Source organism: Balaenoptera acutorostrata, chromosome 1 (assembly GCF_949987535.1).
Source record: "Balaenoptera acutorostrata chromosome 1, mBalAcu1.1, whole genome shotgun sequence".
Taxonomy (NCBI): Eukaryota; Metazoa; Chordata; class Mammalia; order Artiodactyla; family Balaenopteridae; genus Balaenoptera; species Balaenoptera acutorostrata.
Genome location: NC_080064.1, coordinates 88,278,524 through 88,291,293, shown reverse-complemented (window position 1 = coordinate 88,291,293; position 12,770 = coordinate 88,278,524). Strand labels below are relative to the sequence as shown.

The window sequence follows — 12,770 nt, the reverse complement described above, 5'->3', positions numbered from 1 at the left end:
ATAGTTTGCTCTTACTAAGATGGAGAAATAAATTTGAGAATATAAATCAGAAAATGTATTTTGAGAATGTTAAATTTGAGATAATTATAGATATTTAAGTAGAGATATCAATCAAGTAGGCAGTTGTATATTTGGTTCTAGAGTTCTAGGGAGAGATGAGGACTAGAGATAAAGAAGTCAAAAAATAATGCCCAAGATTAAGAACTAATATACTGCCACACAGTGTTTTAAATGCTTTGCCTATATTTATTCATTTAATCTCCATAACAATGCTAAGTTATTATCCTTATTATACAGAAAAGAAAACTGAGGCACACAGTAGGTAGAGGTGGAATTTGAATACTTGTCAGCCTGACCCCAAAGACTCTTTCACTACTCCATAATTCTGAAAATAATTGTGATATCCTAGTGGCAGATTGGGTGACAATACGAGACCAGGGGACATGCCAGATCTAAATAAATTATTGATACTATAGTCCTTGGACTCTAATATCTAATTTTGAACTTGAAAAATAACCTTGAATGCAGACTACAAAGAGGGCTTTCTACTTTTTTTCTTTCAATGATAGAGTAAGTATTATTTATTGGCACTTGCCTCTACGGAGATTACTGTGGGGGTGGGAATGTTTGAACAAACAACTTTTGCAAAATCATATCTATTGTGAGGAAACAGCTTGTTCCAAGAAATCTGGCTTAACACCATGTCAACATTTTTAAAAGATGCTTCAAATAAGAAAAAACTATAGATAAATTTGGCTTCAAAGTCATGAAGGGATTTCTGAGAACTATGGGACTTCAGGGAACAATTAAATGGACACCCATTTTTTTCTCTTCCAAACACCCTCATATTTTTTCCTTCATATAATATATTCTATTTACTTATTTTCATAAATTTTTTACACATAGTAGGTAGAACATACTGTATTCATTCAATTCTTATATTTATTGATCACCTATTGTGTTAGGTGTTACTTATAAAGAGCTTACAAATTAGTGTGTAGTAAATATTCAATGCCTTGTTAATTAAGGTGATTAATTGTACAAACTAGATAATTGTGAAAACATTGACCATGCAAAACACAGATCTATAAATATTCTCAAAAGGGAGAGATAGCTTAGCCTTTTTGAAAAATGTACCAACTCTGGTGTCATAATGTTTCATTCATTCATTCATTTCAAATGTTTGAGTGTCTAACCTATGTGGCAGGTGATGTGCTAAGCATTAGGGATTACAAAATGAACAGAAGATAGTTGTTTCCCTCTCTCAGTGCCCTTCTGACCTCTACCAGTAGTGTGACTTTGAGTATATCACTTCTCATGTGTTTTACTTTTCTCATGTGTAAAACATAGATAATTATAGTGATTATACCTAAAAGGATGAGTGATATCTCAAATCCCTTCTAGCTCTAAAGTTGTATAAGGGAAGATTGAGATTTAGTCTTGAAGGGCAAAAGAGATTTAAAAAGCAGTGCCAAGACTCTCTGGAAAGAGAGTTAAAAATAAACCACATGCACACAGGCAAACACACACACAAATGAAGAAGTGAAGCCTGTTGCACCAGTAGATTTGCATGGAGAAGTAGTGGCCTATAAGGGTCTGTAGGTTGTACTGTGAAGAGTCTTGAAGCTGTATGACAGAGACTAATCATTCTCATCTAGGAGCCATTCTCATCCTTTTCCATCTAGTTAGAGAAGACACAGACTTTTAGCTGGTAATAAGGCCTTTCAGCTAGAGACTTACTACGTCTTCCCGCCTTTTCTGCAGCAGGATGATCTAGTTTGCTCCAATTGGGTAGATTATACATGATAGATACAACTTCAGTGTCATCTTCTTAAAGAGAAAGCTGCTTATCCTTGACTTCCTCCTTCCCACCGCCAATCCTGCTGGGAAATCATGACAACTAGAGAAACTTCGGAAGCCATGAGTTACAGAGGGTAAAGCTACTTCTCCAACTACTGGCTGCTCATATCTGTATTATATGGAATGGAATCATACAGGGTGTAACCTTTTGGCTTTTTCATTCAGCATAATTCCCTGGAGATTCATTCAAGTTGTGTGTATCATAGTTCATTTCTTTTTATTGTTGAGTGGTGGTCCATGGTATGGTTGTAAAACAGTTTGTTTAACCATTCACCCAAGGAAGAACACCTAGATTATTTCCAGTTTTTGGCTATTATTAATAAAACTGAGATGAATACATAGGTACCATTTTTCTTATGGACATAAATTTTTATTTCTGTGGGATAAATGCCCAAGAGTGCAATTCCTGGGTAATGTAAGTGTATCTTTAGTTTTTTTTTTTAAAGAAATTGCCAAACTATTTTCCAGAGTGGTTATACCATTTTACATTCCCACTAGGAATGTGTAAGTGATGCAATTTCTCCACATTCTTGTTAACATTTGGTATTATCATTACTTTTTAAATTTTAGTCATAAGTATGCAGTAATATCTCATTATGACTTTCATTTGTATTTCTCAAATGGCTAATAATGTTGAACATCTATTTGTGTGCTTATTCACTATCTGCATATCCTTTTTGAAATGTCTGATCATGTCTTTGCCCATTTTAAAATTTTTACTGTTTTTCTCTTTTAGTCTTTACTGTTTACTGTGTTACTGATTTTTTACTGTTGAGTTTTGAGGATTTTTTTTATATATCCTTGATTTGACTTTCAAAAAACAGCAAGAGAAAAGATAAATTGGACCTCATCAAAATTTAAAAACTTTGCTCTTTCAAAGACCCTGTTAAAAGGATGAACAGATAAACTACAGACTGGAAAAAAATACTTGCAGACACTGTATCCAACCAAGGACTAGCAGCTAGTCTTTGTTCTATATCCTAAAGATTTTCTCCTGTGTTTTTCACTAAAAATTTTATATTTCTACATTTTACATTTAGGTCCTTGACTCATTTTGAGTTTATTTTTTTAAATACCTCTTTTTATACCTCCAGAAATATCTGTGATTATTTAATTTAGACAAAGAATAGGAAAGATTGGGCTGGGAGTGGAGTGAATTAGTTTTCCTAATACTCAAAGATGACATATCTTCATATCTTTTCTCAGAGGGCTATCACAGGCTAGAAGGTACAAACCACACAACGGGGGCGGGGTAGGGGGGAAGTTCCTACTATAGAGAATATCTAGCTTGTTTTCTACAAGGTAGTAGCCAGGTACAAAGTGTATGGAGGTGATTAAGAGAAAGGGAGATTTTATATTAATACAATTTTCATATTTTTTCTTCAAATTCATTCACCCACTTGTCAATTGTACTATTTTTAAAAGCTAACATTAGAGTTTAGATGGATTTTTCTCATAGGCAATGGCTGAGAATCTTAAGGTAGGGGGAATAAAGGAGATAAACTGGGCACTCAACAAGTTTGTTAAATAGAATTAGTGGCAGAACTATAGTTTTGTTCAGTTTGCCCCTCTTTATCATTGACAATAGTGCACAAACACTAGCAATCAGGGACTTTCATTGACCATTGTATGGTCAGTGAAATGGAAGTCATTTCTGTATCAGAGGACTCATCTAGACATTTTTTTTTTCAATTAGGAAGCATGGTCACTGGGGATTTCCTAAAATTGGGTCTTACGTGTAATATCATATACTATTAATGAAATCTATACTTCCTTCAAACTGCAGCATTTGATCCTAGAGCATTTTAGAAGCTTTCTACAGAATTAAGACAGGAGACACATTTAATAAGCTGGGGAAATGAAATATCCAGTCACAAACAGACCATTACCCATTTTTCAGGCCACATTTTCCTTTTAGATTAAACCATTTCAATTCCTTTTGGTTTCCTTCAATTATTTTAACTAAATTACTCTCTGAATCATGCATAAATTTCCATATTCCATTTGAACTGCAATATGAAATGACCCATAGATATCAAGTAAAGACTTGACCTGTAAAAGGCAGAAATGATACTGCTCTAATGATAGTTTCTTATGCATATAACCCAGAATCCACTCACCTGATACATCATGAGAAAGGTACTAGGATCAGGGGTACCTGTATATAAATCACCTATTTTGATATATTATGTAGTAAAATGGTTGATGTAGGCTTTTAGCAACCCCATTGGCTTGTTTATATAAACTTTGTGGTCAAAGATGATAATACTCGTTAGTCATTTTAGACCAGGAAGTTATTTTCTATTTTCTTGTCAGTTTTTGCTCTCTGGATAAAATACATAATAGTAATCCATAGAAAGAACATTAGGATATCCTTTAGAAAAGATAATATAGCTGAATGTCCCCATTCCAGAGATGAAAAATTCAAAACCCAGAGAGGCTTAATATTATATTTCAACCGTTATAAGGTACACATCAATTTTTCACATGTTAATATTTCTAAAACAAGTATGTTTTCTATAATCAGTAGCATCTTACAATGGCTCTTGGCCAGGTGGCTATCATGGTGTAGTTGCATGGTATGCGTGAATTTGGTTGCTGTTGGCACTTGCATGAACTTGGTGGCATCACTGGACAACTGTAACTTCATGTTTTAGTGAACCAGCCACTTAAGGATCATTTGATTAAATCATAAGTTCTGGCTGTGGTCTAAAAACTTGTGTGTTAATATCTTCTAGGGAGATGGACAAAGTATTAGCAGTACAACTCATATAACAGGTGTTAATGGCTTGGAAAACAATCCTGGAGTTAATAATAAAGTATTCTTTTTAAGAGAAGCTGACTCAGAGGGTAATAATGCACATCAACTACTCTTAGTAAAAAATTGATTGAGAACAATTGACCCTGACTCTTTCATATTTTCCTTTTCAATACTCTATAACATTGATATGTGAAAAATCTATGTCTAAAAAATCTAAAAGAGCTTCTTTATAAGCATAAAATCAAAATTCTAAAAGATAAGGAAACATTAAATTCTAAAAGATAAGGAAACATTATATCATAGTTTGAGAAGCTTTTCCTTCTTAGTGCAATACTCTTTCTTCTAAATAATTATGAATATAATCAGTTCTGAGTCATTCTTATTTCTTCAGTTGTTTTCCTATAAGTCAAATTATTATCCATTCATACTCCATCTGAAGTAAAAGACCAAAATGCTCCAATTTTGATGAAGAAATCTAATCTTTATTTCTATGATGTTAGCACAATATACTCACACAATAGCTCTGATCTGTACTTAACAAAATACATTATAGCACTTTACAAACTTTATCAGTTTGGAAAACATTGCATAACATTTTATTAAACACAATACTTTTTTTATATATCATATATATTTTCATAATTTTATTTACTTTAAAAAGATAATTAACTCTCTTTATTCAATACTTGATTTTATCAATAAAGCACAGCCTAACAAAGGAAGAAGTGCTCCCATTAGCAAATAAGATAAATAGAACACTAAGAAGAGATAACACCTGTTAGTCTCATTTATTTTAAATTAAGGTACCAGTGGAATGTAAACAATTTTTTTGTAATTTTTTTTTTACAAAAGATGTGTTATCAAATATACATGCAGAGGTCTGAGTTCTAGTGACTATCATTATATTTCCTTAACAGTGTGGTATAATTTAAGTCATTAAAAACTGTAGCCTTTGGCACTTTGAGTAGAAAACGAATATATCAATATTTATGTAAAGAAAAAAAAAACTTCGATGACTAGAGAAGTACTTTAAAATCTTCTGTTAAGAAATAGGAAAGATTAGGAAATATCATACTGCACCTGAAATGCTGCAGCTTTTTTTTTTCCTTCAGAGCACTAAAACCAGTCCCCCTTCCTCTCTATAAATTGGCAAAAGCCAGTAGGAGTGTCATAATGGTGGTGGTAGTGGTTAAGAAGTGGGGAAGGCAACATTGTACTCCCATTCCCCTCTCTGAGATGGAAATTGCCAGAAGGGGTATAGTTGAATCTGTATTTTATTGCCAGAAGGGTTATAGTTGAATCTGTATTTTATTGCCAGAGTTTTCAATTCTGCTGGTTTCAGCTAAATCCCTAATGATTTAGGAGGTTGGTTACTCTACAAATCTCTGCCCTTTTCCGGTAGAAGTTGATAAGAATGTGGTACTACTCATCTCTAAACAACTGCTTCTGTTCTCACTGAAAACTAAACTGAGATCAGATCAACCAGCATTGTTGTTACCTTTTGTCCCCTTGGCAATCATCAAATGCACGTTAGAATTCTTCAGAAATAGAGTAAAAAGGTTTAATACTAAATAACAGGAACCAAATATTTCTTCATACTTAAAATAAAATTTTAACTTGGAAAACACCTCAAAATGTTTTGTTTTTATCTTCTTCTTATTGATAATATTGGTTTTCTTTGATTTAAGTTGAAGGCTTCATTCAGGATAGGTAGCAAAAACTGTCATTTGTATGTTGAGCACAAAAATTGTGCCTATCTAGATATTTTGAAGAAATACATTCTTAATGTATACTGTGAGTTTCTTCTTAACAATTTACATTTTTTTCAGATTCTCCCTGTTGGTATCCAATTAACAAAAATACTTTAGAGAAGATGGTAAAACCCAACTACTGTGGCTCTAATTTACTGGTTATTAGGATATCAAAAAAAGTTAATAATCTGGAACAAAATAGAAATTTTTGGATTACTTAAGATAGCAACTTAAGCCAGCTGGCTGGAAACATCTAAAGTTGGACATGACCAACACTGCTGTCAATGTAACCCACAATGTCAAGTTTTGGTTCATATTTCTTGCTTATAAATTCACAGCAGTATGTTTTGCTCAAAGAATGTCAACTGTTATTTTTGCTTTAAAAATAGAACAACATATCTATAACATAAAAAAGTTAAATCCATAAATAAAGGAGAAGGCATAAAATGCAAAATATGATCACAACAATTTCAAAAGACTCTCTAAAACAGTATTTTTTAAATTATGCAAATTTACTCACTAAAAACAGATTTTTCATTAGCAGTAACTATATTTAAATAAAAGTAAGCAGCAAAAAGCTATGCAGAAAAGTATTCTCTTTCACTGAAAGTATCCCTATCAATTTTTGTTGTTGAAGAAAGTATAATTTTGAAGAAATGCACAAAACCTTTTCATTTTTTTGACTGTGACAGAGCCACTACAGAGAAGCTGCAGGGTGTCCTATTCTAACACAAAGAAGCCAACATCTTCTTAATACAGTAGCATTTCTTTGACAAGGAGTTGCACACCACTATTTCACAGCTAAATAGAATTTGAGAGTTTACATGGTATATGCACTATAATAATCAGCACCACCCGTATTGAGCTTTTGGTGCAGATTCTGCAAAATGAATATATAATACTGCATGGCCTCTGCTATAGGGAAAACGTGTGTTCTGGATTCCCACAGCTAATTATAAAGAAAGATCCCTAAAGTTGGCACATTCAGGAAGTACAATAGTATACATTGAAGGAAACCACTTTCTTTTGATACTACCCTCTGCAAACCATTTGAGTTTGAAGGAAGGTCTTAAGAAGAGTCTTCACATTATCACATTAGTTAGGTTCTTGCATTGTGCTTTTCCCTCCCCTTGATGTGAAGTCTACAAGCTTGGGTAGAGTAGTTCTCAAGAGTCACTGAGTTCCAGGCTGATGGTGGATAATCTAGTTTGGTGAGAAGGTTCCCGATTCGCTGGAACAGAGCACTGGTAGAATCTAGACGTGGTCTTTTGGGGGTGGCCCACATGATTGAATGGGCATCCCTCAATCCTTATAAGCCCGTGTTGGGGAGGTTCCTTTGTAGAAGATATTCCTAGTGTTTTCGGGGCTGTTGCTTCTTTCAGGAATTAAGATGATGTTGCCCTTTCTCCGCAGGGTGGAGTCGCGGGAAGAAGAAATGGACAGGGTCTCTGAACCAATTTCGCTGCCCTCTACTGGGGTGACGCGGATAGTGGTGATTCCATGGTGGTGATGCTCATGGTTATCAATGTTGCTTCTCTTTCGATCTCCAGAACCAAAACTGTCTTTCAGGGACTCACAGCTTTCGGAGTCCCTGTTGAGATCGTTGAGTTCATAAGTTTGGCGAAGGCTGCCCTTTTCAGGGGCTTTCCATTTCCAGGAGCCACTGCCTTCGCCTTCGGTGGACGGGATTTGTATGACGGGCCTGTTGTTCTCTGGGTGAGCCTCAACCCTCACGATCCCACTGGGTTCGTGGTCTGTCAGGGTTTTGTAGCGGATGGAGCCAGTGCAGGAGACTGTACTGCCTTCGGTGTTCTTGGGGCTGCTTTGGAGGACGCCCTGCTGCTTGGACATGGCTATGACTTGCATGATTCGAGGCTGGCTGTTGCTTCTATTACAGGCCACGGTCTTCTCTGCAGCTTTCAGCCACTTGGCCCGAGCGGAGCTGCTTTTTGGGGAGGTGCTTATGTTTTCCTGCGTCTCCTCAGGGATGTGCACTAACTGTGAGGACCCGGGGCGGGACTGAATGGACACTCTTGGTCCCCCAGGCATGCTGTTGTTACACCCGGGGACAGTGCCAGGCTGGATCTTGAGGTACTGATTGCCGGGACCATGGTGGTCTCCATTGACCCCCACCCTCGACGGCTCTGAGCTTGACCTCATTTCAATGGATCTGGGTGGTGACTGTCCAGGCTCGGTCTCTATAACCTGCAGGGACAACTTCCGACTTTCATTCTTATTCTTCCACTGGGTGAGGAGTTGCTTGGATCTAGCAGAATCCATAGAGGCATGAATGGTGGCGTTTCTTCTCACAGGGTCTTCCACGGATGGGGTGTTGGCTCTAGGCAAGGTATTGCTGAAGGTAACCATGTTTTCCTTCCCCATGGGGCTCCGTGGAGTGATGATTTCTACATCAGCATTTGCCCTTTTGAGGTTTGTCAATGAGCTAGCATCTCTATGGTTTCGGTTGAGGATGCCTTCTGTGTGAGCAATTCCGTCACTACTGCTACCATTTTTAGCAGATAAAACTCGGCTGGGGTCTTGATTGAGGTCTGTCAGAGACTTGAGGGCTTCTCTGTGCTGAAACACACTCTCTTCGCTAGGCAGAAAATTCCCCACAGCATACAGACCCTAATGTTGGAAGAAACAATAAATATCATGCATTAGAAGACATGGTTACTGGGATTTTGCCTTGGAGGATGTACTGAGGCACATAAATAAGTGTGTGTTCTCTGTAAACCATTGACTAATACAAATAACCAAAACCTAAAGGTACAATTACTCAGGAAATAGTTTGTAAGTTATATCATAAATCACTGAACTAACTGTTCAGAACTATGGAGTCCATTACTTTTTATTATTAGTTTTCTCTCCTTTCTCCATCCCACTGGGATGTTTTTGACAATCTTGTCCTCTGTTTGAGAAGAGAAGTCAGACAATGAGAGAAATCAGGGCATTCTTCCCCTTTCCAAAGGAATTCATTTTTCTGGATTTATGAACCATTTGTTGAGTGACACCTCAAATGGCTTAACTGATTTATTTTGTCTTCCATTTTCAATCATACCTCATGATGGAAAGCAGAAGAGATGTGGAAATACAGAACAATGAATCATTCATAAAACATGATATCAGATTTTGTAGTGGGGCCAGAGACACATATTTTCACAACTCACATGGAGCACAGCCCTGTGTTCAGCATTTTCCAGAATGTTCTGGGAAGAGAGGGCAGAAACCGTCACTAGATTGGGGCATTCATGTTCTTTCCTCATTTAAACCTGGTCTTAAATTTTGAAAGCAATGTTTGATCAACTCAGTACTATTACAGTAAATTTGAGCCAAACTTTATTTAATCTTGTCTTCATAATCAGGTGGTCAATTTTTTGTTTGTTTCAGATTTGGGGGATAAAAATCTGAAAAAGGTTAAAGTTCAGCTTCAGAAATTTTAGGCTTTTGACACATAGATGCTCTAATCCCAGCTGGATTTTCAGTTTTTGAGATGTTTAGTTTAGATATAAGAGCCAGCAGCAAATACCTATTTGCATGCTAATTTCAACAGAAGGTAGCCACTGTTTGCTTTTCAAATCAAATGGAAGGAATTTCATGGATTTGACATTTTATAGAGTGCCTAAAAATGAACAACAGCATTGGCTTAGAACTGATAAATTTACAATTTCAGGGCAGAATGTAAGCAGGAATGGAATAAAGTCAAGCTTCTGCCTCTCCAAGTACTTTAATTCCTGTTTAAAATCTTCTTCTAAATAATACCTATCTACGCTCTCACTGCCAGAGTTTCCAGGATGAACAGTCCCTCCCTAATGTTCCATTAATAATTACTGTAGAGCACAGGGAACTCTACTCAGTGCTCTGTGGTGACCTAAATGGGAAGGAAATCTAAAAGAGAGTGGATATATGTATACGTATGACTGATTCACTTTGCTTACAGCAAGAAACTAACACAACTGTCAAGCAACTATACTCCAATAAAAATTAGTTTAAAAAATGATTGTAGGGCTTCCCTGGTGGCGCAGTGGTTGAGAATCTGCCTGCCAATGCAGAGGACACGGGTTCGAGCCCCGGTCTGGGAAGATCCCACATGCCGCGGAGCGACTAGGGCCATGAGCCACGGTTGCTGAGCCTGCGCGTCTGAGCCTGTGCGTCGCGACAGGAGAGGCCGCGATAGTGAGAGGCACGCGCATCGCGATGAAGACGGGCCCCCGCTTGCCGCAGCTGGGGAAAGCCCTCGCACAGAAACAAAGACCCAACACAGCCATAAATAAATAAATAAAAATTTTAAAAAAAATGATTGTATTTAAATTCGTAAGTCTAGGACCATCCTTCACTAGACTGTACATAACCTCTGCTTATATTGTTCAAAATTCAGTGCCCAGCACTGGGCTTAATAAATATAGTTGTTTAATCCTTGTTATGATATGAGGCAGATAGTTATTATCCTCATTTTATAGGTGAAGAAAACTTGGCCAAATAGCAGGAGAATTGAGATTCAAGCCCAAACCCTTGGGACTCCAGGACACCATGAAAATCAGACATGTACAAAAGCAATGCATGAACTGGAGAGAGACAGTTCTCAGTCATACTCTGTAACACCTGTTGCCAATGAACACTCCCATGGGCAACCCAGGCTTATGCATGATTCCTGACACATTAACTTTCATTTGATGGCTTTCTCCTCCACCGAAGAAAGAATATGAGGCAGTATGAGATTTGAAGTGACGATCCTGACTATGCTAGTATATAAAAATGAAAAAAAATAAATCAATGCTCACTTCAGTACGTTTACTATTTTTTGTAAGCATTTTCTCGTAATGCCTTTCACAAGTACACCAAGACCATAAGATTTAGAATGGCTCCAATAGACAGTTAATTTTTATTTCTCTGTAGATCCTCTTAGTTTCTTTCATTATTGCCTTTTTCCTTCTGCATGCGGCTTGCATATTGGTGCTTCCCTGGCTCCTTTTGTTCTTAGGACCTGGCAATTTTATATACCACCATAACTATAATGGTACTTCCACCAATAATGTCCATGATTCCCAAATCTATTCTCCACCACTCATTGCTACTTTAAGCTCCAGACCAACTATTCAACTGCCTGTTGATCCTTAAATTGAGCTTGTCCACCTCCTTTCCCTCCACCAATTTGCTTCCTCTATCATTTACCAGGTCGGCTAATGAAGTCACCATCTGCCAGTCTTCCAAGCTAGAAACCTGGCCATTATCTCTCATTCCTTCTGTTCCCTCACCCTCCACTTAGACTTGCTCATTCACATGTCCATCTTTTTGCATATGCAGTTTCTTCAGCTTGGATGCCCTCCTTTCTTTACCCTAAGAAACTCTCATTTTTTAAAAACCGTATCACTTCTATGAAGACTTCCCTAACTTCCCTGGGCAGTTTGCTATCCTCAGAGCTCTTTGTTCATACCCTCATACATCATTTAACATGTTGTAATCATTTATACTTTTATTAATCTTTGCACTGAAACTCATAAAAGATGTACCTTATTTATTAGTGTTCTGATGCTCAGTATAGTACCTGGCACGGATCAGATATTGAATAAATGTAAAATGAATGAATGAATGCATGAATGAATGAATGAAATGGACAATCTCAGTTTCCTTATGCTAAGGATATTCTTGATGGAAGATCGGGCTTGAAAATAGAGTACTGCTAAAGAATTCAATATTAGTTGGATCGTAGTTATATCCAGATGCTACGTTTGTGTTGTTGGGCAAAGTACATAATTTTCCATTAAACTTTCACTTTCACTAACTTTACTTTCCTTATCTATAAAATTACACTAGTAATAGTAGTCCCTGACTTTTTTTTTGGTGGGAGGGGTAAGGGTAAAATGCAATAATCTTTCTAAAATCACAGTTTCTGGCCCATGGTAAGAGTTTAGTAAATTATTTTACTGAAACTGAGATATATGTTTTGGCTTAGAATGGAGATGTAGTCAGAGATTTTCTCGTAGATATAAACTATATTGCAAGTAAATTATTACAGTGCAAAACAAATTTTCTGCATGTTTTCCATTTTAAACTGTGCTTTATTGAATAGTAATAAATTATTTACCAAGTACAGAGCAATTCCTCCTCCTATTAAAAAGCCACAATAGACATCAACTGGGTGGTTCTTATACTGAGTTATCCGTGTTAGCCCACAGATGATTCCACAGATGATAAAGGTGAAGACCAAGAGAGGTTTCAGAAGCTTAGAGGAATCCGTTAGTGTGGAATTGAAGTACATCTTTAAAATGAAAGAACTGGGTTAAGTATTTAAGAAAGGTCATTTTACTATTCAATTATAATCAAATAAAAAGGTAAACTCAAAAGTCTGATACACGTGACATCAATTTTACTGTTCCATTCCCCCTGCTATGGCTACA

At 36.6% G+C, this 12,770-nt stretch overlaps 1 protein-coding gene across 3 annotated transcripts in view; it reads right to left on the bottom strand.

Moving 5' to 3' along the window:
- Positions 1-5,136: 5,136 nt before the first annotated feature.
- Positions 5,137-12,770, bottom strand: part of PLPPR4 (phospholipid phosphatase related 4) — a 39,534-nt gene continuing 31,900 nt past the window's right edge. For 2 of the 3 annotated variants that reach the window (XM_007169542.3, XM_057536177.1), the window contains exons 6-7: positions 12,458-12,631; positions 5,137-9,000 (exon numbers count right to left, since the gene is read on the bottom strand). In XM_007169542.3, coding sequence (XP_007169604.1) covers positions 7,675-9,000; positions 12,458-12,631 — 1,500 coding nt within the window. In that variant the 3' untranslated portion in view covers positions 5,137-7,674. The remainder of the gene's footprint in view (positions 9,001-12,457; positions 12,632-12,770) is intronic. The other variant, XM_057536180.1, reaches the window with a different exon arrangement.